Source organism: Corvus moneduloides, chromosome 9, assembly GCF_009650955.1.
Source record: "Corvus moneduloides isolate bCorMon1 chromosome 9, bCorMon1.pri, whole genome shotgun sequence".
In the NCBI taxonomy this organism is placed as follows: Eukaryota; Metazoa; Chordata; class Aves; order Passeriformes; family Corvidae; genus Corvus; species Corvus moneduloides.
The window spans coordinates 24231505-24258523 of NC_045484.1; the positions used below are offsets into that span (position 1 = coordinate 24231505).

A 27019-nucleotide genomic window follows, 5' to 3' on the forward strand; every position below is an offset into this window, starting at 1 on the left:
CAGTGAGGACACCCGCTTGACTGGGGAGGTGACCCAGATCGTGTGGTGGTACTAAGCAGGAGCCAGAGCATTGTCCTCTGTAATGCCTACATTACCCCAATTAAAACAATGATGAGGAACTCGATGGGCACCTTCCTGCAGGGACTAACCTCTGGTCTGTGGTGGTCTGCCTTTGGTCCTCTTCTTGTTTCCCCTGTTTTTCCAGGAAGCAAATTGGTTGTGCAGCTGAGAGCTTTATTTCTGTAGGTTTCACTTTCTTTTTAATTATCAAGGTCTTGCTGCTTGGGGAATGGTTTCCTAAGAGAGCACACTGTGTGTCCATGTACAGCATGTACCACGGGGGTGTAGCATGGGGCTGGGGTGGAGAACTTCACCCCAGTCCTGGAGTTGTCTGGGTGCTCCCAAGAGCTCATCAGCCACTCTGTGCCAGGGGAAAGGAGCTGAGCCAGCCCTTTTCATGGATATTTCCCATGCAAATGATGAACTACCCTGGCAAGACAACTTGGAGACAGCCACCAAGTCTTACTCCATTCTCCAATCATCATCTTAATATAAGCTTTCTTATTTCTCCATGCCCTCTTAGCATTTGAATTTGGATCTAGGTCTAGCTTTTCAAGAGAACAACTCTCCTCTCTATTGGCTGCTTAGGCCCTTCTCATCCTCCTCTTCCAGCTCAGGAAAAACTGGAGTGGTTGATGTTCTTCTTGTGGGTCTAGAGGGTCCCTCCATGTACAGTGAATATTTGGTGGTGCAGAAGAGTAAAAAAGCAGCAGAGGACTGGAATAAGCAATTTGGCAGTCAGTGCAACTGGCTGGCTTGAATTACGTGTTAAAGTTTTGCCAGTTGTCAGTGTGCTGAGCATTTTGTATCATTATAAGATTTTAGGAGTTCCAATGCAGATTTTCTATGTTTTGTTGTCTGAGATTTGTGTGGTTTTTCTATTGTAGAAAGAAAACTCGCCCAGCAATTTGCTGCTCACATTTATGCCTTTTTTTTTTTTAATGTACAGTGGAAACAAGCATCTGAAATCTATTCTTCTCCTTCTGACAACAACATCTGTAAAACCTTAATGTTGGAAGGAGGCAGGAACCAAGAGATTTATAACCCCCTGCTGAAATATTGGAACGACCTTATTTCCCGGCAATTAGCTTTGCTCAAAACATTTTTGTTTCCTATTAGAAGCAATCTACTAACATTTACATTGATGTGTTTAATAGTTGTTGGCCATCTCTGAATTCAAGCAGGCAAGGCAGGAGGAGAGGGAAGGAGCATGCTTTGTAAACCGTGAGAGTCTTTGCGTTGTGTTGTGTGCGCTGATAGCGGTGAAAACATCCGTCATGCTCTGCTCCAGGGTGGGAATGACATCTTTTGGGAAAGGGAAGAGAACTGATATTTGACCAAAGCTTCTCTACCACTGCAGCATATCAGCACCAGCTCCAGCAATTGCTGGAGAGTGGATCTTGATTCAGATGCAACCCCTGGAGAGTGGAGAGGTGAGGAGAGAAGGTGAAGGAACAGCACCTACATGCAAGATGCTGGAGGAATGAGTGAGGTCAAATGGTGAGGAGTTAGGTTGAGGAATGGGTGAATGAATGGATCATTCCCCTTCTTCAGAGGATGCATTGATCTCCAGCAGAGACAGCAGCTCCTGAAACCTCTCTGGGGCCTTCAGCAACAAGTAGATTTTTGATTAGGTGGCTGAGACTGGGTTTGTTTGGGGTTTTTTGACTTTTTTTTTTTTTCCTAGGATGTTGAGAGCATGATGTAATGGGATGAGACTGAGAATCAGGTATTTTAGGTTGAGTTGCAACATGAGGAATGCCTCATGTCTGAATGCATTGATAACCTGGGCTGGAAGTGGCGGTAAATACTGTGGCAGTACTGTTTTGTAGGACCAGAGGAAAGAAATGCCTCTTTTCTCCTTGGCTTTGAGATCAGGAAGATTAATGTGTATCTAGATGAGGTCCCGAGTGGATCTGAAAAAGATGAATTGTTTAATTGTTGAAAAAAGGCAATTTTAGGGATGTTGAAACAAAGTTGAACTTGAAATATTGGGGATGTTTAAGGACAGTGTCTTGTGTCTTTGTTTTGAAATTAACGTGCCTTGAAAATGGAAAGAACACAAAAATTTCAATTTAGGATATTGTTAACTGGCTCTGGGATGTCCCTGTGAGGGGCAGCGTGGAAGAGAATATTCTTGGGGAAATGCCATGGCCCTGCAGGTGATGGATGATCACCCTTGGCATTCCACAGGCTTTTGTTGTCTTTGCTTTCTGGAGGTTTCCTTCACCATGAGATATCATTTTAGAAGTTTGCTCCAGGATGGGCAGCAGACAGTGTCAACTCAATTTTGCTGAAGTCACAGATGATTCACTCACTTTGGCTGAAAATGAGCTTTTCCTGGCCCAGTTGCTCTTCCAGCTATGCCCCAGCTCCCCATCCCTTATTCTGAGTGGCTGTAAGTGTTTTATGAGGCCGAGTGTTTAGCTGGATATCCAAATGGTCTGGGTTAAAAACTGACCTCTCTTTGGAGGTGGCAGTGAACTGTAGCCTGAAGCTGCACGCATTTGGGATGGTAACTACTCAGTCTGGCTCTGCTTTGGGAGCCAAGGCTTTGCAGAGTTGTATGTGAATATCCCATCATCCAGATGATCTCTCTCCATAAGTCATCCCAATGGCCAATTGCTTCCTCAGTTGTGGATGTGCTGACATAGGTACTTCCTAGCAAAACTAGAGGTAAAGAGGGTCTTTTGACAGCCTTGGGGAGCAAAGATGTGTGCCCCAAAGAGGCAGTGGTTACCTGCCCTCTCTCTTGCCCTGGGGACGCTGGTTGGGTTCTCAGCGGGGTTTGGGGCACCTCTGCTGCATCTGACTGGTGTGGGAGTGAGGGTTGATATCTCTCTTTGTGGTATCACATCCAAGTCCACCTGGTTCCTTAGTCTTCATGCATGGCTGGAGCATGAAAACACAAGCTGAGAACTGAGACATCAAACCTCCACTGATGTGTGGAGGCACCAGGGGCTGAGATGAACCCACCTCTCCTGCTCTTTGCCACAGCCTGCTGCGAGAGGGGGGCTGCTGCTGTCAGTCATCAGCCTGTCTCACTCCAGGCATTCCTGGCACAAGTCTCTTCAGGTTTGCCTCTTTGTGCACAGTCTGGTAATTCCTCCTCTGCGGAGTTTATTTGTCTTTGCTTTTTCTTTCTGCGAGGCTGGAGTAACTCCCTGCTCCCCACTCTCCTCTCCTAGGACACAGCCTGAAAAATTACCCTCCTCTTCAGCTGCAGACAGGGTCCCTGGTGCATGCCTTGGGCTGTCCTGGACAGTCCCTGCACCAGTAGAAAAACTTGTTTAAGCACCAGCAGGAGCAACGCCGTGGCTGAACACCAAGGGGGAGAAGGAGGGCTGTTCAGGAATCCTGTTGGCTCCTCCAGCAAGGGATAAACTGGCCATGGATCAACTTACTCTTTAAGCATCAGAAGGTGAAGGGCTGAAGCCAATTAATGTAGGATTTGGTAGGAGGCAAAAACTCAAGTGAGTTTTTCTTAAAGGGACAAGTTGCCTTAAGAACCTCTTTAACGTACCTTTCCCTGTGGAAATATTTCCATAGTATCCACCCCACACAGATTACTTGCCCCCTTAAACAGTGTTGTGGGTAGAGGAGCACCAGGGAGGCTTTTTTTCCCCATTACCAGGTCTGTACATTCCCTTTCATCCCCCAGACTGTGAGTGTTCTCCCTGTGCTGTGCTGCTGGTACCCCAAGGGCAGTAGGAGGAACAAGCCCGGGTTGGATTGGACTCTGGCAGCTTGTTTGATTTGCATCTTGTTCCCAGAGCTTCATCTGGTCACAAGTGGTGCATAGCTGGGAGAAAGGATGCAGAGATGCAAACTGTTCCCCACTCTTAAATAGCTGGAAGTATTTGGGGAAATGATGTGTTCATTTCATACATGGCACCGAGGACTCATCCCATGCAAAACTGTTGTGCTTGCAGCTGCCTGGGACAGCTTCCATATGTTCCCCTTTAAAATGGAGGGTGCCCTGTCCTTCTCCTCATCTGCTGGACAAAGAGGCTTTTCAGCAGTGAAGATGCCTTAATTCAACTGAGTATTTTAACTGAAGGATGTTGCTCTGTGCTTTGGGTGTTCTGTTGTGCCAGAAACTGTCACACAGTGTGTGGGAAAGTCCCCTTTCCCTTTTCCTGAAGGACAGGTTTCTTTTACCTCCCAGCTGCAGGCAGGCTCAGCACACAGATTTATTTGGGGCCAGGGATGTGTGCGTGCATGTGTTTATTTTATTTTTCTTTTTGAAAGAACAATGTTGAGGCGGCCGACAGCTAATCCTAAATTTGGGATACCTGAAAACAAACCTTTCTGCACTTAAAATGAGTGACAGGCCAGGTCTGGCCCCAGCAACCTTCAGAACTGGTTTGACCTTGCAACCAGATCTCCTGGGCTGACTGACAGCTTTTTACAGTCGCATTAGGGCTGAGCTGACCTTGTTTATCTGGGGATTCACCTGGGAGACAGCAGACGTGTCCAGGGATATTAAGTCTCAAGCTGAAAATGTTTGCTCAGGTATTAGGGGGAGAGTTAATTTAGACTGAATACCTCCTATGTGGCACCAGCCACTGCTCTGAGGGATGCTGTGCCCCCTGGCCGACGACAGTTGGTTTAGACTTTCTTTAGAAAGTGGAGTCTCCTTTGAGTGGAGCAATGCAGAGCCCTTCAACTTGCTCTGAATTTCCTTTCACATTTAATATTTTCGGGGTTTTGCTTAAATAGAGCTCAGGTGAAGGGGCAGATTGATCTTCCTGCAAAGGAGTCTTGCTGCTGCTACCAGAAGTGTGTTGGACCAGGGGGACTCTCTTTTGTTTTATAAAATCTGACACATGGGAGCTGATATCTGTCCCAACTGTGGTTGGTATCTCCTTTATCTGGTACCTACTAGGTCCTTCCTTCCCATGCAGGGGGATGTACTTTCCCTGCTGCAGTGACTCAGGAAAAAGCTAAGGACCAGCAGTTCTTCATCCTTGCTTGTGTGGACTCAGAACTTAGGACCAAGCCCTGGGGCTGCCCTCCTCCTGCACCCGAGGCTGGGCAGAAGAGAGGCACCCTGTAGATGATGCTCTGCCCTGTCTGCCCCCGTCTACACATTTGAGAGCATCCAAGGGGTGCTGCCTGAAGCCTGACCCATGCTGATGTCACCTGGGCAACTCAGCCATCCCAGCAGAGTGATTCCATCTGCTGTGTGATTGGTTGCAGCCTTTGATTTCCAGCAGCACACATGTGCTCTGGGCAGGTGACACAGCCCTCCTGCAGCATCTCTTGATGCAGGGAGATCTTAGGATTTAAATTTTTTAAAGTTATTTCTTTGGGTTAGGCAACTAACAGCCCTCAATGTGTGAATGAGTGTGTGGGTGGTCCTGGCTGTGTCCCGCCCCTCAGGGGCACAGAGCATTGCTGTTCCCTGGGGTCAGGCAGGTACCTTCACTGCTGAGGTTCTCCAGGTTTTCCTCTCCTGGTTTTTATGATGAATCACAACCGATCCTTCCTTTTTAGACTCCTCTGACAAGTTTGTTTTCCTCCTACCATAGTAACTTTTTAAGAGTGAAGGTTTCATGCGCTGGCATCCCTCATGTGGGTGTCTGGTCTCTGCTGGATGGGGTTGGGCTCGTGGCAGAGAGTGGCTTGGGGGAAATCTAGCAACAACACAGATGTCCATGGTGTGACATCCCTTGCAGATGGAACTATTCCCTGGTGTTGTAAGGAAGATTTTATTTAGTTATTTCTCTCCCATTTTCCCTGCTGGTATCACCTCCTGCATTTCTTCTCCTCAGGTTTTACCTCAGCCCTCCCTCTCCCCTCCCATATGCCTGTTTGGGAATGTTGGGATAATTGTTTGCTCACTGGATTGCATATTTCCGCCTTGGCACTGGATTTTTGGCCCCCAGCCAAGGTGAGAAGTTAAAATGTCTGTCTAGTGTGAGAGAAGACAACCTTGTCAGGATTGCCCATAAGCAGCAGAAACTGAAATCTTCAGCGAGGAAGGCTTTAAAGCCAATTTCTTTGCAGTTTGTGAAGGCAAGAGATGATTTTCTTTGACTGTCATAGTTCCACAAAAATTTTGAGACCAGATAGGAGAATTTGAAATCCCTTATTATAGGTTTGACTTCATTCAAATATCACATGATGTGCTGAAGTATAAAGTTAGCTGCTGCTCTGCTAGGGGACAGCTAGCAGCCAGCCATGGTGCCTGCTGTCTGTGCACCACACCAGAGCTGTGTCCCGTTCTTCTGCATTGTTTCTGTCCAGCCCAGGGTCTCAGGTCCCCAAGGAACCTCTCCTGAGGTCCCCAATGTCCCCAGGTGGAGAAGGGAGGAAGGCACGGTTGAAAGGATGCCAAGGAGGAGTAGGATGTGGTGGTGCATCCTACACTGGAGAAAGAGCAAGAAGGTAACTGGGTAATGCAAGTGCCCCGAATCCTGAATATTTGTTTCTCTGCCTGACCCGCCCTGCTTTGCCTTCCTCTGCATCAAGGTCTGGCAGGTCTCTAAAGGCAGAGAGTTCACCTGGGCAGGAAAAGCCCTTCGTACCAACCTGGGAAGGATGTCCATACTAACTGGTGTTCCTACACGGTGCTCCTGGGAGCTGGTGGGGAAACATAAGCTGAAAGTGCCCTCTGGATGTGTTGATCCTCAGCACAGCATGAGAACTACTGTGGGTCCTTCCTGAACCAGTCCACCCTCAGTAATGAGTCCAGCAAAGAGGGGAAGCATTGCAGCAGTTTGGCCTGGAGGGCTGGAAATGTGGCTGCTGCAGCGTGAAGCCTCCCTGTGCTGGGGGAGGCTGGGATCCTGCTGCTGAGCTATTTATTTAAGAAAAAAAATATTATCATTTCAGGCGTTGGCAGCATGGGGTGTATCAGCCATTGTATCAAAGATGTGGTTTTAATGCACTTTCCTCCGCTTAAATGCTATTTGCCTTCTCCTTCAGGCAATTGAATTTAAGAAAACTCTGGTTGCCCAGGTTTTGTTGAACAAATTGGTCCCTGCACACACAATTCCCAGGAGGAGCCAGCTCTGCAGAAACTCTGGGAGCTGTCACTTCAGTGCATGGCTGGGATGGGCTGAACGGATTACCCAGCTCTGCATCGTCTGCTCTTTTATCTGTCTCAAAGCAATGGGAAGCCAGAATAACCCCTCGGGGTTCCTCTGAGCCCGGCGGTTTCTGGAGCCCGGGGTCAGATGACTGTTATTGTAGCTAAAGGTGTTTAACCCCAATTGATTTTGACAAGCCCTATTAGTGAATCCCACAATTACTTATTGGGTTTGGAGAGGAACGTTGTCGATTTAAGGCTGGATGCTCTAACCTGAGTGCTGCTGACAGGATGCCATAGGTGGTATCAAAGCTGTTTCTGCAGGAATAGATGGAAAAACTCCCCGTCAATCTTTGGGGCCCAATTCTGGCCCTTCCCCAGGGCCCAGCAGTTCTCAGGGGTATCAGAGTCAGCCCCAAAAAACAATGGGTTGGAATAAGATGTATGAAGCCTCCCACTCTGCAAAGTACAGAGCATCACTGGGCTGGGCTTAAATAAGCCTTGTTTGCAGGACTGCATCCCAGTCCTAGGAAATGGTGCAGGAGCCATGGGACGTGGTGCAAAGCATAGGAGAGTCCTTGGAAAGCTGCCCAGAACAGGCTGAGGGTTGGTTCTGTTCCCCTTCAGAACTGACCTGTCCCCCAGCTCGGTCTCAACTTGTGAAGAAGAGAGCTGAGGGTGTCTGGTACCTGTGGCTGCATGAGCAGAGGGAGACTGCTCAGCATCTTTGTGTGCTCAGAACCAATGTTTATCCCACGGGATTGAGTCCAGAGCCCCAAAGCCCCGCAGGCTGGAGCCGCCTCTGGGCAGGCAGAGAAACTGCATGGAGACTCGTGTCTGAGAAATTCCAAGTGATGAGTTCTCTGAGGCTCATATCCCAAAGACGCCTGCGATCATTTGGATGTGAATGGGAGTTATGTGCCTAAGTAATCTCAGAGGATCTGGGTTTAACAGCGTTGCTGAATTTCTTTTTTTACATTTTTTTAATATATATATATATAAAATGTAGCAGCTGGGGAAATAAAATCATGATCTAAGGAAGGAAATCACTGCATCAGTCCAATGTTTTAATGAAGCACTGTGCTGTATTGCTCTGCAGGTCAGGTGTAGGTGTTTGTAGGTGGCAGGGAGCAGCCTGCTCGTCACCCATCCCGGGGCACAGAAATGTGGCCGTCACACGTGCGAATGCAGTTTAGCCCAGAAATTGCTTTCGGGCAGCAGAGCCAGCAGCCTCTTGGAAGCCCTGCAACTTTCACACTTGCTTTTGCTTCTTGGTTGCTTGGGGAGAGGAGTCACCCTCTCAGGGAAAGCAAACAGCCGGCATCGCTTGCCTGGCCGGGGCTGGAGCGAGCGCCTGGAGCTGTCGTGAGACTGAGCCGAGTCCTGCGGGAGGTTTTGTAACAAACACCTTGTAAAACGCAAATATTTGAATAGCGACGTTCACGGCTCATATGCCAAGTCAAGGAACAACTGCTTATTCTTTTTGTTAGCTGTTTGAAACTTAAAGAGTGAACTTAAGGATTTTCCAGAGACAAAAGCGTTGAATACGCTATTTACATACTCATCCTGCAGTTAGTGGACAGGATTATGAGCCATTTATTTAACAAAGAGACCCTAGTTAATCAGCAGTCTATTTATTGTTTCTTCATCACTTGGCAGTAATTCATAACTATGTCTTGTTTTTCATTATGGGCACAATTGCACTAAGTGTGCTTGCTCCCCATGTACCATCTCTGAAATCTATTTTCCCTTTGAAAATTGCTTGTATTCTTAAATAAAGGACCATATTTAAATGGAAAATATTTATTTCAGATGATTGCTTTCAAAAGAACCGGTTCCTCGCCCTGTTTTGAGTTATTACATGATTTTGTTTGTTTTATTGCAGGCTTTTTTAGCTCAGCCTCCAGAAACTTGGGCAACAGAGGAGGCAGCTGTAGGTGTTGGAAAGCATTTGAGGTCAACTTTTGTCATTGATGTCCTGTGTAAGTGCATCAAGTCATTGAATGCCTAAAGGTAAGGAGGCTTTTATTGCTGATTTGGAGGGCATTATCAGGTATCTGGCAATGTGTCTCTGGTCTCTCTGCCTACCTGAGGGGTGAGAAGAAAGGCTGCAGTTGCTGTGCTTCTCCCAGCCTGCTCTTGACTCTGGTGGGGTCCAAGCCCGACTGAAGAGACTCCAGACTGGAGTATTGACCTCCATCACAGGAGATCTCATGCTCCAACCTGCTTGGCTGGCATTGTAGTTTTCACCTTGGAAATCCCGAACCACCCAGGTGCTTTTATCCTTCCTCGGGCACAGAAGTCAGTCCTCCTTCTCCAGGTGCTTGTCTGACCTCAGGACTCTTGATTTCCAGTTGTGTGGGGAGAATGAGGCTTTGCCTGCTCCCACTGCCAGGCAGAGAGCTGAGGCAGCAGCATAGCCAGGGAGCCATTTCTGGGGTGGCCAGTGGCAGTGTTTATCAGGCCATAGTGACCTGCAAAGTCTTGTCCTAAGTATTATCTCTTCTCCCACCAACTGCAATATTCAGGGGAGTGATGATGATATCAATGAGAAAACTCTTGGTGATGGTTGGGACAGAAACAAATTACTTTCCCACTAGGAAAAGGTCATCTGTGAAATTTCATGAACAGTCCCCCCCACTTGTTAAACACCCCTTCACTCAGCTTTTTATTTTTTATTTTATTATTATTTTTTTATGTGTGTAATTGCGTGTCAGACCAAGTGCACTCAATGTGAGCAGGGTCTGATACAAGGAGGGTGAAATGAGATAATCCATGTTTTCATCATCCATAGGCCTCTCTTTTCACGGGCCGTGGGCCGTACTTTATTAGGCTGAGCAGCTCTGGGCCTGCAAGAAAGAGGAGCCCTTTCTCATCCCGATGAGAATAGTGCAGTGAATGGATTCCAAGTGTTTACTCAGCATTTGTCTCGTGGTTTATCAAAGGAATGAGGAGGAGGTGCCGACAGACCTTTTGTCCTGCTGATGTGTTATGACAATGTTCCATGAATATGCAGAATGGCAGAAGGGATTAGAGCCAGTACAATTCCCCTCCGGCGCTTTTTTTTTCTTTTTCTGCCTTTTTTTTTTTTTTTTTTTTTTTGCCTGGGATGTTCAGGGGTTTAAGAGTGACCTACTCACAGTCAGGGCACTAAACATCAGATTTTCCTGCAGATAGGGGTGTAAAAATCCCACACTTGTCCAAAGCTGTTAGCATCTGACTTGAAGGTTGGGCTGTCTTAGTCACTCTCTGCTCTTTATGAAATTTCGGCTGGCAGGAACTGCCTGGCTGAAAGCTTTGTGTTTTGGGAGACATGGAGATATTGGGGCATAATTAAAACTTGAGTCAATCAGTGACACGTGAAGCCCAGGGCCAGTGGGGATGTGACCACTGCTCCCTGCTCTGCTGCTGTTGGTATAGGCTGGCAGTGCTACCTTGCTGTGTTTTCCTGTTGCTTCCCAGAGTCCTGGCCTGGGAGTTTGGGTGTGATTCAGTTAAAAGTGCTGACATCAGGCATCTTCACGTGCTGTTTTAGATGGAGAGGTTAATGAGAGGACCCTTGTACACACCTCTGAGGTGATGGACATTATCTCTGTTTTCAGTATGGGGAAACTGCAGTGGGATGGTGGGAGCAGACACATTGTTCCACAGGGCTAAATCCATCCTTGGGTGTTACTGACTCCTCATCTCAAGGTAACTGCTGAGCCATGGCCAGCAGCTATCTGCTGGTAGTGTGGTTTTTTAGGTGCAATTATGTAAAGATGTCCCATAGGAGAAATGACTTTCCGTTGATTTCCTACATCCCAAGAGTCTTTTCTGCCCTGTTGCTTAAATGGTCTGATGGGGGGAGCTCCCCAGATCCATAAGGGGAATGATGACTTTGTGTCCATGTTGGGTCGTACCCTGGGAAGAAGGGTGTGGGAGATGCTCAGCACTGGTATGATTCTTCTCTTGTTCAAGCCAACAGACCAAAGTGCTGCTGAGAGATGTTCAGTCCACCTCAAATCTCCCTTACCTCAGCCAGAAAGTTGAAACTAGCCTGTTACACCATTGCCACATATGTGTAAACTGAGTGTTCTGGTCCTTCTAGCATGTCCTGCCTTTGTTTGGGATTTTGGTTGCTCTCTGGGGTATCTGGAAGACATTTGGTCTGAATCAGAAGAGAGGTGAGATGTAGCCTGCTCTCTCCCATTGAGCCCATGGGAATCACCCTGGCTGTGACGACCCCAGTATCTGCTGTGGGGACATCCAGTGAAGGCCATCAGGGAGAAATTCCTGTCATATCCTCCTGTGCAGTGATGCTCTGAAGGTGGTCAAGGACACCAGGCTGCTCTGTTCCTGCCCCCTTGGAATATGTGCTGTGTGGGGCTGAGGTCTGGATCCTGAACAGAGCATCCCACAGCAGGCTTAACCTGCAAACGTTGTTGCCACTGTTTTTCCCTGGAATGTGTAGGGATGGGGGAGTTTCTTCACAAACATCAACCTGAACGAGGCCTGCGAGACCCTCTGGGGCATCGAGTTTCTGTTTGCAGATCGAGGCATTTGCCGAGCAGGGGGTTGGCAGGTTTGTAACTTGAGTGTGTGCTGGGGAAAAAGAGAAGAGGCAGAGCCTCCTTGCGGGTTCTGGCACCGGCTGTGCAGAGGTACCTCCTGCTGTTGTGGCATGTTTGTTCTTGCTGCTGTCCCTGTCCACCCACCCAGGAACACAAGCAGTAATTAGGTTAATGGATTTTGGTGCAGTAAGCCCAAGCCCAGCTCTTGGCTGGTGGCCCCATGACAGCAGCTGGCAGTGGCTCCTGCTGACAGAGGGCGCGTGCTCTGATTTGCTCCCTGGGGAGCTTCTTGATGGTCTGTGAGGGAAAAGTGACTTCCTGTCTCCAGAGGCCAAGGACCGTGATCCAGCCAGTGCTGACATCCCTTCTGTGGGGTCTGCTCAGCTCTGGGATGCGTTGATGGCGCAGCTGATGATGGGGGACCCAGGGCACTTCAGGCTTAGCTCTTAGGCCAGCCAAATTCTGGAGACTGGGTTAAAAGGTAAAAGACCATTTTACCCCATCTGCCAGCTCTTGCCATCATCAGCAAGGGAGGATCTTCCTTTGCCCTCTGGGGGGTGCACAAAAGACCACAGTTCTCATGTTGTACTTTGCAATCTGGATTCCTCAGTTGTGTAAGGTGTATAGAAACCAAAACAATTAAATGGGAGCAAATCCTTCCCACTCTGAGAAATCTGTGATGAAAATACAAGGGTTGGCAGCCCTGGGAAGGAGGCCAACCTTGGTCCCACAGGACGTTTACAGCACCGACACCCCACTCTTGGAGTAGCCTTCAGTTCTCTACTCATCTTTTATCCTCTGGGATTGTGTTGATGGCTGAAGGCTGCATCTGAGTCCCTTTTCCATAGTGGAAAGAACAAGCCCATGGCAGGCAGCAGCCTCTGGATTTTGCAGATCTACAAGGCAAAGCCATTAGGACCTGTTTGACACCAGTTATTTCTGTGGTGGAAGATGCTGAATCCTCTGGTGGGATCTGCCATGGTGCTGGCTGCCCACCCAGGCACCCCATAACTCCTCCATCCCTGTGGATAAGTCCATATCTCAAGTACCTCTGTGTTGATGTGCCTCTGTTGTACCTATGGTTTGGATGGAAGCTGGATTCCAAACTTGCTTTCACAAACCTCTCCCAAACCCTTTAGGCTGGGAAAATGATGACCAGATTCTATTTTTTTTTTCTTCTTTTGACCCAGTCCCAGATTTGGCCCAGGTTTCTTGTGTCTCCCTCTGCCTCAGTTTCCTTCCCTGTGTGGTGGGGAGGGCAAGCTGCCCCTTATTAATCTTTTAGGTCAACGAAGTTTTGCCATACCTGCTGAGAAAAACACAAGGCAAGAAAATTTGTGCAAAGCTTGTACACGCCAAGTTTGGTGTAAAGAAAATAGATAATATTCAATCCTCTGATCATCTTCCAAAGAAGAGTGTGTAGTGCAGCAAGCCACTGCTGGCTCTGAGGCTGGAGGGTGCCTTGCACTGCTCACTGTGGAATTTCTAGGGAGAGAAATAGGAGAAGCCCTTGCTCTCAGGGCTCCCACCCTTTCTTTTTTCCTTGCACGTCTCAGGGGGACCAAGGAACAGAGGGAAAGGAAGCAGTTGATGCTAAATTTTGTCTCCTGACTTGTCCTGGGCCTGCATAAATCTGTATCAGCATCTTTATCTGCTCTGTTATGTCGTGGAGACCTCCAGGTGTTGTTTTCTAGTTGACTATTTCATGTTATTTTGAAGAGGATTTCTTCCCATAGCACTAAGGGATGGCACCTCCCTCCCAGCCTGGCCCTCACCACGAAGCTCTGCTCAAGGATTTAATTCAGCACTTATTCTGCAAGGACAAAGCGTTCTCTTGCTTATCTTTGGGAGAGAAATCCCTCCCTTCGCCTGACATGCCAGCATCTCAGGTCTCAGTCCTACATCACAGATGGCCTCCTCAATTCTGACCCTTCTGCTTAAGCCCATGAAATGGAGCAGGCAGAGAAAAAGGTGAGACAAATGCTGAAGTTCTGGCTGTAGCGGAAAAATAGAGACCTTCTGCTCATTTACCACAGGTTTTTCATTCAGAACACTTAACAACAGGCTGTCGTTCACCCATTCCTATTCAAAAGCTAAATTATGAAGGTTAAGCCGCCAGCTCTATCCTACAGAATCACAAAAATGTTTTTCATACAAACAAAAATGTATGCAATATATAACACTATGCATGGGGAAAAAGCTTCCAGAGACGCCAATTAGATGCATCTGCAAAGTAAATGTAAGATTTTTGGTTCCATCAGAGAGTATTTGGATGGTGGTTGTGATGGTGTCACTGCCTTGCTGCTTTGCTCCAGATGAGTCAGTCCTTCATGCTCTACTTGCATTTAGAAATGGGCAAAATGATTTCTGAGCTTTCCCCAAGGGTGTACTGTATGGGACATTTTTAAAGAAGCATTCTTTTTTCTGATACTGTGAGGTCTCCAGTCCTTGCTCATGGGCCCTCCTTGAGGCTGAGATGATGTGAAGGCAGAGCTACTCTGCTGATAAGGGAGGTCAGTATCTGGTTTTGCACCTATCCTCTTGGGTAACCAGGATCCAAGCCAGGTCTCAAACCCAAATCCATCTCCCTCATCGTTTATACTCAAGGTGGCACTAGCAGATAGAGTTGGCCTCGTTGCTAACCTTCCAAATGGACCCTGAGACCATCACCTGGATGCTGCTGCCTCCCTGCATCAAATACTGCCTGTGAGATGGAGATTCCCGTCTCATCTGGAGAACTCCAGTGCCCACAGCTTTTCAGCAGTGGCAGATGGAAATGAATTCACTGAATCTCTGTGGACCCCCAAATTAAAGGAATTTATTGATTCTGTATTGATTCTCCCAGCCCCAAGTAGCACCAGGCAGGGATGGTTTTGGCTGGAAGGAATGTGTGGCAAATGGTGGGATTCATACTTGCTCAGTCTGATTTGAGTCTGAATCATCTCTCTCCCCTTCTCACTAGGAAATGATGTGATGAACACCAGCCGGTCATGGCTGGAGACCCTTTTCCTGCACCACATGCACTTTGAAGTCATTGCACAGAATCTTAGATTTTGGTCATCTGTGGAGTAGTCTCAAAGGCAGATGAGGTTGTCACAACCTCAGCTAGCTTCTCCAGCAACACACACATGTGGTGAGCTCTTTCCATTTGGGACTAAATGGTTCTTCTTCCTCCCAGATCAGCATCTCATGGCTTCACCTCTGTGTCCCACTCCATCCCCACCACCTCATGAGACCCTAAATCCTATGCAGCATCCATTCACCTGGTCCCACCCGCTTATGGGGTGCCCTGTACCTCCTGCTGAGGTTAGTGTTCCTTCTCAGAGGTGCGTGGCTGGGCTGGGGGGATTCTAGGGAGCCTTTGTTTCAAAAGCATTTTAAGTGGTGAGAAGAAAAGCAACATGCAGCTCGGGCTGCAGGCAGATCAGGCTGAAGGTACAAGAGAGGAGGGAAATCTTCATGACAGAGGTGTGCTCCTGGCCAGAAGGGAGGGAAAAGGCTGTTATGGTTGAGTCAGTGAAAAGACTGCTGGCAGAAGCATTAAACAGAGGAAAAAGAGAGCAGGTAGTGAGGCAGCAAGGTGGGATTTTAACCACCTGCCCAGGCTTGCAGGTAATTGTTCTGGTGGTTTTAAGGGAGTACCAAATCCACAAGGAAAAGGGAAAGTTTTGCACCGAAGTCCTTGTCTGGGAACCCTGGAGTGCAGCATCTGGGGCATCTGGGCATCAGTTCCTTGATTTCATTGGCAAACCTGAGCCCCAGCAGGCTTTGGGAGCTGGCTGGAGACAGGGTTTGGGCAGCAGGAAAGCCTTTCACATGGCAGCTAGGAAGCACTGGGAAGAGGTAGAACTTCCCAGTGTGGGAAAGGCTTGGAATAATGTATGGGATCAAGGGGAGGGAAATAGTATGGCAATGCACAAAACACCCCTGTTGCAGTGGCCCTGTCCAGGCTAGGTTTTCCTGCCAATTTCTGTCCGTTCTTGTGATCCTCAGGTGGATTTGTAGTGGCTTCAGGCACGCCCAGTGTGCCAGCTTCTCCCGTGGGCCTGGCTGCCTATTTCTATAGTGAAAATTTCTGGGGAAGGGTCAGAACCAGCCCTTTAGAATGACCTCTGCACGGCATAGAGCTTTAACCACCTACCTGGCATCCTCTAAACAAAACCTGGGAAACTTGGTCAGTGGGCATCAGCATTTTGTTGGGAAAGGACGTATTTTTAGGAGAATTGGAGGTAGCTGGAAAGCAGGAGGCCATGGGTTTATATTGCTTTATGAAGCCAAATAATTAAATATTATTTACTAATCCCATGCATGACCCACAGTTTGCTCTTCTCTCAGTGTGTTGAAGCCACCAGGCAGGATGGCTGAGAAACCAGTGAGAGGGACCAGCTCAGTCTGGCCCTTGTGCTTGGCCTTTTCTTAGGCTTGGGTTCTGGCCACGAGGTATGGATCTGGGGCAGACATTTGAGGAGTATTTTGTTCCAGAAAGAGGGAAAATGAAATATTTATTCACCCCAAATATTGAGGTTTGTCTTGAGCAAAGAAAAAAACCAACGAAGTTTGTAGAAGCTAAGTCTTCCAAACTCCATACCAAACTTTGTCCCCCATGGCTTTCAACAGCTCAAGTCCCTTGGAATCTCTTTTGTTTTCTTTCAAATTTAAACAAAAACATGCTTCTGTTAGGAATATTATTTTTGATAAGCAGACAAATAATTTTTTTTCCTCCCATCCTGTTTTTTTCTACAGGAATAAAAGAAAACTTTAAAAATATTATATCAAAATTAATATGAGGAAGAAAATCTGGACTGGTTGTCGTGGGGAAAAACCCAAAACTTGCCCACAAAGGTGAAGAATAGTTCAAAAGTTCCTTTCTCTAGAATTTTTTCCCTGCTGCTCCACAGTTTTTCTACATGACTTTGCCTATACTTTTTGTGAAGAAGTGATTTTGTCTGGACCTTACTGCACAGTTGCCTACAAATACGTAAGTGACTCAAAGAGTTAGTTCTCAGGAACAATTTATTTGCTTTGGTTATCAGTTTTCTGCACCTTGAAGAAATGGAATAGCTCAGGAAGGCTGTTTAATCATGGCTCCTTTGACCCCAGCTGTTGCCTGGTGTCCTGGGCTGGTTTTTGCATGGCTGCTGGTCCTGAGCAGCGTGGTGGCCCCACTCCTGCACGTGTGCTGGCTGTGGTCACAAGCCACAGAGTGAACCCTCCAGGTCTGCTGCTTGCTCTCATTGCTGTTGTCCATCAGAAGCTCCTCCCCTGAGAGTGGCACCCCGTGAGGGAAATGTCCCAGGAGGAAAGGATTTCTCACACCCCCTCAAGCTGTAGTCACCTCATTCAAATGTGCTGAGCTCTTACGTGGCTCTCCTTGGTGCTGCCAAGCAACAGGACAAGAGGCAATGAGCAGAAAATGATGCACAGGGAGTTCCACCTGACCATGAGGAAGAACTTCTTTACTGTGTGAGCAACTGGGCACTGGAACAGGTTGCCCAGAGGTGGAGTCTCCCTCACTGCAGATGTTGAAGCACTGTCTGGATGCAATCCTGTGCTTTGGAATGATTCTACTTGGGCAGGGAGGTGGGACCCGATGACCACTGTGGTCCCTTCTGGCCTGACCCATTCCGTGGTTCTGTGGGGAATGTGATTCACTTTCTGGTGGCAAAGCCTTCCCCACTGCACAGGGCAGCTGTGGTGGGAGGCTCTCCCAAGACTCTTCTGAGGGTCTCCATCTGGGAGTTTGGAGCATGGATGGATTCAGACATGGATACACAGAGGGTGGGAATGGGCTCCAGTGTTATGTCAGGGCAGTGGTGCACTTGCAGCTTTCAGCCAAGGAAGTACCTGAACATTTGGTTGTTGGTAAGTGATGGGGTAATTCAGGGCCTTCCTAAGAGCACCCTCAGCAGGTTTTGTGTCATTGAAGCATCCCCCAGGGGCCACTGCTGGCTCTGAGGCTGGAGGGTGCCTTGCACTGCTCACTGTGGAATTTCTAGGGAGAGAAATAGGAGAAGCCCTTGCTCTCAGGGCTCCCACCCTCTCTTTTTTCCTTGCACATCCCAGGGGGACCAAGGAACCAGATGACTGCTTCATAGGTAATCAGAGGGCTCTGGAAACAGGGATGATCCAAAAGCAACTGTGCCCAGTGCAGACATCCAGGCTACTGTTTTCCTCAGGACAAAGACTGGTCTCTCAGCATGGCTGCATTAAAGATAATGAACCTCCTGCCTGGTTACCCTCATACTGCATGTGGTTTAACAGAAGATTGTTTGTTTGGTTCCGGGCCTAAACCACAAGCTGGCTGAGGGTGCACAGCCCCATTCCTCGGCAGTGAAGCAAGCTCACCTGTGCTGTAAAATGATTTGTGTGTACAACCTTTCTAGAGGAGGCTGCAGCTCCAGTGCAAAACAGTTCAGGAGCTGGAGGCTGCAATCACTCTGTGTACTCAGGATGAACTGAGGCAGAAGGCAACAGATGCTGGCAAACCTTACACATGCTCAGTAAATGTGATTTATTCCCTTATCGTCGCCTCATTTTAAAGAGAGTTCCGGATCGCATTTGTTTGGTAGCCACCTTTATTACTGTCTTCCACTTTTTAATAATAGATCAGGGCCAAAGAGCACCCTGAGTGAGAAAGCATATGTGGGAATCAGAGTCTGTGTGTTCTGGCCTTCCTTATTCCACGGTAAAGCACAGTTTCCTGTCTGTGCTCCTGCCCACCTCTGTCTTGCTGTTTTATCCGTCTGTCAGAGCTATTTTGACATCTGGGTCTTAACCCACTGAAGTTGAGAGCAGTTTGAATGGTCCCATCAGCTTTAAAGTGACTACTCACCAGCTGGAGTTGGAGCCAGCCCACAGCCCCAGACGGGGCCAGGGCTTCTCCCTCTGTGTGTAAAATGGCATGAGATCAGGGCCTGGGACTATAAACACGTAAAGCAGTTGGGTCTTCACAGCCCATTGTCCAGATGCGATGTCTCTTCCTTTGCTAGATCTGACCTCAGGTGCAGGCAGCTCCAGATTCAGCCATCCTGCTGGGTTTTCTTTTTCAACTCATTTTCAGTTGTTAAGGCTAATTAAAAAAAAAAAAAAAAAAAAAGGAGAAAGTGAGTGATAAGTAAGGGCCGTTTGCTATGATTGAGAAAAGCTGTTCCTCTTTTGCACTCCATAACCCTTTTCCCTTCCAAACCCATTCTTGCCAGATCAGAATACATTAAAATCCTTGCATCGACATGAAAATCTCACCAGCTAATGTTTGCAAAGCTGAAGGTTTCCATCTCCCCCAGGTGGGTAACTTTCTTTGTGCAGTCTGGAGTGATCTTTAGTGACTCCCTTCTTGGCTATCTGTCCTGCCGCCCTCTCCAGTGAGTGGAAAAGTCAGATCCTCTGGCTGAAATTAACCACCTCCATTCAGATACTTGCTTGATTTAAATGCGTGCTTCACGAGAAATATGAATTTTCTGTTCTTTTTTCCCTTGGCTTTTACAAGGTGAATGAATGATCCCAGCCGTGCCTTTCATTTGCTTTCTTCCCTGAAGATCTGTGTCCGGAGAAAGGCACCTTTCTCCAAGGCTGTGTTTCACCCTTTTTCACCTGTTCTCTGTCCTCCAGCCAGCACCTATATTCCTGTTATCCTCATTTGGCAGAATGGAAACTGAGGCAGTTAACTGCAACAGCACTGGTCTGTGTCAGACCAGGACTAGACCCATGATTGCCTGAGCCCTGGAGAGTGGAAGAAGAGCCACAAATATCTGCAGGAAAAATAAAGCACGAACAAAACCACATGCAGGCACAAGAAGAGGAATGAGCGTTGGTGGGAGATAACCTGGATGGTGAATTTAAAACCACTAGCAAATGCTTAAAGGAAAGGGCTGAAGCCTCTTCTCCAAAAGGTGGGTGGCTTTTTAGTTTAAAAAAGAAGGGAGGAGGATGATAGGACCCGGTCAAGCTCATCTGCTTGCCTCAGTGGAAAAAGCCTTTCATTGTGCTTTGCTATTGGAAATACTTTCCAGCAAGTTACAAACTTGAAGGCTTCAAGTTTTACTCCAGCGGGACATATGAAAGGATCTGCCACTGCATTCATGGTAGACTTTTCCATCTGTCTCCCCAGGACAGAGATGTGTAGCTATGCCTAAAGCTGTGGTCTGGTTATAAAAGTTCCTCCTGGCTTGTCCAGCCCACCCTTAAGCAGAGGCTCCCTTCCTTGCTCCAGGCTGGGGTCTCCTTCGGTAGGCATTTGGCTTAGAGGAGATTTTCAGGAGCAGTGGGTAAGGGCAGTGTGAAAGCTCCAAGATTTTTTGGTGCTGCTAAAGCAGCCAGCAAGCCCCCATCAGCTCCAGTCTTGGTGTGTGCTGGGGTTGGGAGGCTGCAGTTCTGCCCAGCCACCTTGCTCTGGAGAACTGAAGAGGTTTTCCTGAAACCCAGTAGGGAATTCTGAGACTGGTGTCTTCCTTCAGCTTCATGCTCTCTGCAGTGATAAAGAGACCTTCATTTTCTCTATCCGTCTCCAAAGTGCCAGCCCTGTCCCACATCTCTGGCCCACGCTGCGGGAGCTACCTCCGGGCAGCCCTGAGCTCTTCGGACCATTTCCCTTTCTCCGGGGAAAAAGAAAAAAACCTTTTCCCAGGGTTTCCTTACCTTCCTTACCTAGGAGGTCTTACCAAGCTGCAACGTAACTAAACCGACGGGCTTGATTTCGGGGAGAGCCCCCGGCTCTCGCCGGTGCTGAGTTGGGGCCATCTCTGAGCGCTTTTCACAGGGAAAAAGACAACGAAATCCAAGCGCAGAAGTCGTCCCGGCGAGAGGTTACCTGCTCTACTGCTGCGGGCTGGCGGCGGCACCAAACTCGCCCCGGGCTGGCCGTCGGGACTCGTTTTGTTTGTTTTTTCTCCTGGGAGGAAGCACCAGTTCCGAGCAAAGCGAAGCGCCGCGGAGAACGGCCGGGAGGAGAGCCGGCCGCAGCGCTGGCCCCGGGACCCCCGGGGGAGGGACCGCTCGGGGGCATGGCTGTGGAAGGAACCCCAGGAGAGGCCAGCGGATTTAGTCGTGAGAGTCGGGACCCCTCCCCGGGGGCCTCCTCCTCCCGCCGGGGCAGAGGGGCCGGGCGGGCCGGCACCGCACGCCCCTCCGGGGGGGCGACCGCCCTATATATTGCCAAGCGGCTCGGGACCGACCTCCCCATCGCAGGGAGCTGCCGCCGAGCCTGCCCCTTCCCCTTCCCCTCCCCTTCCCCTCCCCTCGGGGGGGCTTTTTCTCCCGCCGCTCCCCCCCATCCTCCGAGGAGGAGGCAGGCGAGGGCCGTATATGAACGCGGCCGGCTTCCCCTGCCTGCGAGGCATGTGCACGCTGCCGGCGCCCAGCCCCGCGGCCGCGGCCAGCCCCGGCTCCCCCGGGCCGCCGCGGGGGTCTCCGCAAGCACCGCCGGTGAAGCCGGAGCCGCGGGGCGCTGGGAGCAGCCCGGCCCCGCCGCCGCCGCCCCCCGAGGAGCCGCCGCCCCCCGCCGGGGGCCGCCGGAGGAAGCGGCCGGTGCAGCGGGGCAAGCCCCCGTACTCCTACATCGCCCTCATCGCCATGGCCATCGCCAACGCCGCCGAGAGGAAACTCACCTTGGGGGGCATCTACAAGTTCATCACCGAGCGCTTCCCCTTCTACCGGGAGAACCCAAAGAAGTGGCAGAACAGCATCCGCCACAACCTCACCCTCAACGACTGCTTCGTCAAGATCCCCCGGGAGCCTGGGCATCCCGGCAAGGGCAACTACTGGACACTGGATCCGGCTGCAGAGGACATGTTTGACAACGGGAGCTTCCTGCGCCGGAGGAAGCGCTTCAAGCGCACCGACATCACCACCTACCCCGGCTACATGCAGAACTCCAGCGCCTTCACGCCCCCGCCCGCCGGCCGCCCCGCGGCGCCCACAGCGCCTTACCCCAATGCCCTCTGCTCGCCTGGCTACGGCCCCCAGCTCTCCGGCACCGTCTTCCACCCCTATGCAGCCGGGGCAGCACCGCCGGCACAGCATCCCAGGATGTTCAGCATCGACAGCCTCATCAGCGGGCAGCAGGCCCTGCAACCCTCACCGCCCTCCGAGCTGGGCCACCCATCGCTGGGCTTGCCCGGAGCCGAGCTGGCTCCTGCCTGCTCTGCCGGCAGCTCCGAGCCTCCCTGCTTCCAGGCACAGCCCGTCAGCCCTGGCTTGTTGAGCCGGGCCGGCCCCAACTCCCTGGCGTACCCCTATGCCGCCTCGCCCCCGCACCTGCCCGTGGCTCAGGGCAGCTACTCGCCCAGCAGCCCGCAGCTCTACGGGGCTCCCAACAGACTGGCCCTGCCGGCCATGCGGCCTCCGGCCTGTGCCGAGCACGGCGAGCAGCTCCTGGGGCTCTCCGCCTCACCCCTCGGCCAGTTCGGCTCCAGCAACACCTACATGAGGCAGCCCAACTTCCCCGCCGGCCTGGAGCGGTACATGTGATGGGGCTGAGGGGGCTTGGCTGGGCATCCCCAGGCTCCCCCGAGCGGCTCTGGACAAGCGGACTTCTCCCTCCTGTGGGGGTCAGCGGGGGTGGAGTCAGGGGTCCCCGGCCCCTGTCTCTGTGCGGACACATGCGTGTGGGAGGACTCAATTCCTCTCTTTCTCAGCTTATTTTGAAGTGGAAGCAAGGTGATCTGTTTATCTGCTCCATTCCTTCCTGGAAAAGCCCTGGCTGCATCTGCCAGGCAGGGCTTCCTACGCTCGCCCTTGTGCCCAGCCTGGCCCCGGGGATGCCACCTGCAGCAGGGCACCCCGGGGCACTCCCAGGGCGAGGAGTAACACACACGGGAGGTGGGTGCATGGTGTAACATGCAGGAACTCTCTCTCAAATGGGCTTTCTCCTCTTTTCCCTCCCATGTAACTGGAATGAAAGTTATCAAAAAAACCCCTGAACCACTAAACAAGTTCACTGGATTTTAAATGAATATTTAAGATTTATCATTTCCTCTCCCTGTAGGAAAAGAAACCCCAACTTGACTTCTTCTTTTTACTATTTTTAAAGTTTACTTTTATTGTTAGAAAGGACATTTTTAAAATAAAGCTTTTTCTTCCAACAAGACCAGTGCTGCTGTTCCTCTGGCTCCAGATGGATCTTGGCAAGAGGAAATTATAGTCTTGTAACTGGTGGGAGATGGATTTGGGCTGCTGTTGTGACACCGCCACATCTTAGATTTTTAGTGACGCTTCCTAAAGCTCTCTATTTTGTTTTGATTTTCTTAAAACCAAATGGTAACTCCTGCAAGGCTTGCCCATGCAGCCCTTACTGGAATTAATAGTTTCCATTTGCATAGAGAGAATGCGTCTTCCCTCCAAGGAATCCCTCACAGGTGAAATTCTGATTTAGCACATCAAATTAGGAGATCATAGTTTTTCTTCCTAGCAACAAAATCAATTAAAGTTCTAACCTGTTCACTGGCTGGACTGCTGCTATTTATTTACAGGACTCCCAGCCAGACCACCTGACAAGGTTTGAAGGGAGAATTCCCCATCCCCAGATTTAGATTTTTTAAAATTTAAACATCCTTTGGGTAAAAGTGCCAAGCTAGGATTTCTCTTCTGAAGCAGAGCAGTTTTCTCTAGTCCCTGTTTAATTTTTCTCTCTAAGGAGTTAGAAGTCATCTGAGCTTTGGTGTAAAACAGCATCTCATTCCTCAGCTGCTGGACATGACCAAAAGTTGATATGCAGGCAGGTACCCACAGAGTCCGCTTTTGTCCACATATTGGGACCTTGTGGCTTTACATTCTTTCATTCTATGTGCTCCACAGAAATGGAGAGTGGCGTTAATATGAGAGTGGAGGGAAGAAAATGCTTTTTTCTTCTTGGCTTCCTTAAAATTTGTCCTTCATCTGTCTCTAAAAACTGGCCTAGCTGTGGTCTGCTGCCTTCAGCTGAGTTACTGGGTGCCAAGTCTCCTCTCTGGTCCTCCCAGCTTCGCCCTTTCAGCTATCACACTGGCCTCAGCAGCAGCTTCTGTGCTTTTCCCCTGGCAATAACCCTGCTCAGAATGGGCATTGTGAAAAAAATTATCCCTCGAAATACTTTGGCTCTCTCCAATATCTATAGGCAGACATTTTCTGTCTAATGGAAATTTGCAACGTGCCACGCCTGCCTGTGACATACGGCCTGCAGAGATTGCTTGGGGGGGTGCTGAAATAATCACTTGCAGGAACAGTCAGCAGAAAGGACATTTGTCATAGCTCACATTCATTCCCAGGGCCCGATCCTGCAATGTTTTGCTAACAAAAGAACTTTTGAAATCTTGCCTAAGTACCCAGGGTGTCAGAGCCAGACATGTGCCGGAAGCACTGGGTCTGCCAGCTGATGGGGCTGTGACCCCTCTGGGTTTGCACCCTGAGCAGGAGGGCTGCTGAGGCGGGAAGAGCCAGGTACTGACTTGAAATAAAAACAATGTTGGGTGGAGGGGATGGGCAGGAGATGCTGTGGTTCTGCCTGGGTGGGATGCACCGGGAAGGGTTGGCCAAACCATGACAACTCCAAGCTGAGCTGGCTCGTCCCCAGTCACTCTGGAGACCTGCAGCAGCAGGGAGTTGGTGTTGCAAAGGGTTTGCCAAGTTCCTGGTGTCTCTGTGTGTTAACTCAGGTGCTGGTGGAGCCATGGGGGCTGGGCTGAAGGGGGTCTGGGCTGTGTCTTGCTGCTGTTCCCCAGCCGCCTGCGCCCTCCTGCTATGGGGCTCTCTGGAGAGTGGCATCCAGCTCCAGATTTAGGAATGTGTCTGCAAGAGACCCATCCCACCCCTGTGCCTGTGCAAGAGGAGATCTCTTCAGCTAAGGTCGCTCTGGTGTGAAGCAAAGTCACCACAGTGGACTGAATCCCTGAAAACCTCGCTTGGGGAGAGCAGATAACCCTATCCTGGTGTGTTGGGACAGTCACTAGTGTGCAGCACTGGGCTGCACGTCTTCCCAGGACCCTATATATCCCTGTCTGCCAGACAGCTGCAGCCCAGAGCCCCCTGCAAGCATCAATAAACCACCCTCACCGCGGGCCTTACACTGCCAAACAGCTGGAAAACAGGGGGAACAAACCCCTTTTCTTCTTTTTCCTGTAGATATTAATCCTCACATGCAAGAAACTCTGGCAACTTGTATTGTGATTGTCATTAAAGTAATGCCTTAAGAGTGTCTTCTTGGTTAAGTTAATGTATCCCAACGAGGCTTTTAAGCTTCCATTTCAAAGCTTTGTTTACAGTTGGGGTGAATCTAGCAAATGAGTAGGATTAAGGTGTCATGTAAAGCATGAGCCTTGCTGGGACAGAGTAGTTTTAAGCTTTGTAAAGTTTATACCTGAGCCCTTCATCTGTTTTAGTGTCTTTTCGATGTCCCTCTTTGGTGAATAAGAGGGATTTGAACGAAACAGGAGTAATTATCACTCGGATTGCAGCTGTGAAACCAAGTCTCCTTTGAAATCCTCCCCTCTTTATTTAGGGAGTTTAGGGATATTATGTAATGACAGTTGTAACAATCTTGAGCTCATACAAAAGACAGAGGCCAAACTTTCTGTGCTGAGATTGCGGAAGGAATGTCATACCTCAGGGTGATGGCGAGAGGTACTCCGGAGTTCCCGTGGTGGGGAGAGCCCTGTCCCGAGCCCGTGAGGTGCCACCGGGGGAGGTGGAATTGATTCTGAGCACCAAAGAGATTTAGTGGTGGTCTGGGCTATCTTCTCTGACTTCTCAGGGAGCAACTCTTTGCACAAAAGGCTGATTTCAGGTAACGCAGGTTGCACGTTCAGAAACACACAGCCAAAATGAGCTGTCACTTTGAAAAGGTGTTTGTTTTCCACTGGGAAACACTGGCTACCCACAGAGGACCGACTGAGTTGCAGTGTCTGCCTGCGTACAACAGCATTCTGCACGTTTTGTGCTTGTACCACCTTCCTGCTGCTTCCAACAGGTTCAAACAAGCAGTAAGAAATAACTTTTCCAGATTATATTCCCAGACTATAAATAGTGTTTTCCATCCTGTTACAAACAAACACGGCGCTAGCTGAAATTTTAATTGAAACACATTTCCTGAAGAACTTACCAGTTCCTCTGGTAGTGTTAGGTTTTGTCTGGATGCTGCCAGCTGTTCACTGACAGTCTCAATGCTGGCAATGTTACACCATAACTCACGGTTATTCTATGCAGTGCTTTGCCCTTTGCAAATACACAGACATTCAGTGGTGTTTCTTGGAGGCCAAGATTGAGTCAGTAAAGTCAGACAGTGATGGGGAGATGGGCAGTGGGTGCAGTGGGGCTGGCTGAGATCAGCTTTGCCAGGTAATAATGAGTTTTTAAGAAATTAGCACCTGGCAGTCAGCACTGCCCCAGCCCTGAGCTACATCTCGGATTATGGGAGATCCATCCCCACTTCTGCTATGTTATGCTTAGATCCTTTATGTTCGAAAGTTCCTATAAGGACGGGTATGGTGGTGCAGCTGCTGTGTTTGTACGGGGCCAGAGCAACGCTGCGATGCCTTCTGCCGCTTTACTCAGGGGTGTAACGCCGCGGCGAGGGGCGAGGTGGCCCGGAGTGACAGGCGGCGTGCTCAGGCCAACACTGACCTCCAGTGGAAAGCCCTGGGAAGCCGCTCCCGGCTCCCGGGGGGGTGCTCAGCGTGTACCGGCAGCGTCCCGGTCTTTGGGGTCCTGTTGGCAGCTGCGGGGGATCAGGACATCGGGGAGTTCTGGGGTACGGTCAGGATGAGACACAGTGAGGTTTGTTCAGGGAGGGTCTTTATGAAACACAGCGGGCTGGATACAACCTCCGGGCTTAAAACACCAGTTACTCACTCTGGGGAGGTTTCCGAGGGGACCTTTAGGCTTTACCTTCTTTTACCCTTTTCCTAAGCCATTGCTGGGCACAGGATACAGGATTGGGCTGTGTTGGCTGTCCCCTGCAGCTCTTCTCGCTAGAGTGAAAGTAGGGAAACGAGTGGAAGCACAGTGAGAATCTACGCCCTTGATGGAAGGGGAGGGGCCGGTGTTGACAGATCACTCCTCTGCAGCAGCCAGTCTCATTGGCAGCCTGACTTTGTGTTTGAAATGTGCTACAGAGCTGGGGGCTGGTCTGGCTCTTAACAGCACCCAAAGTGCCAGGCAAAGCAGCAGAGCCTGAGCATTGGCAGCACAACACGTACGAGCTCTTGGGAGAGATCCGGGCTACAGTTGTTTCACAGCCTTTGTACCGTGCTTGCTGAAGGGGTTACTCTGCAGCCGCTGGGTTTATGAATGTAACGAATGAACTGTGCCATCCCAACACCAGCAGGCAGCTCTGGCTTGTGGCAGCTCAGGGTGCTGCATGGAGAAAAGGTGCACCTGAGCCACTTACACGTGTGCCTGGGAA

At 49.7% G+C, this 27019-nt stretch overlaps 1 protein-coding gene across 1 annotated transcript; it reads left to right on the forward strand.

The window, feature by feature from the left end:
- Positions 1–20949: 20949 nt before the first annotated feature.
- FOXE3 (forkhead box E3) lies at positions 20950–22649 on the forward strand. Its single transcript, XM_032118456.1, has one exon. It carries the CDS (start codon positions 20950–20952, stop codon positions 22111–22113), a length of 1164 nt encoding a protein of 387 aa, XP_031974347.1. The 3' UTR covers positions 22114–22649.
- Positions 22650–27019: the final 4370 nt, after the last annotated feature.

Coding starts and splice junctions, on each gene's coding strand:
- FOXE3 (XM_032118456.1), top strand. CDS start 20,950: ATGAACGCGGCCGGCTTCCCCTGCCTGCGAGGCATGTGCACGCTGCCG.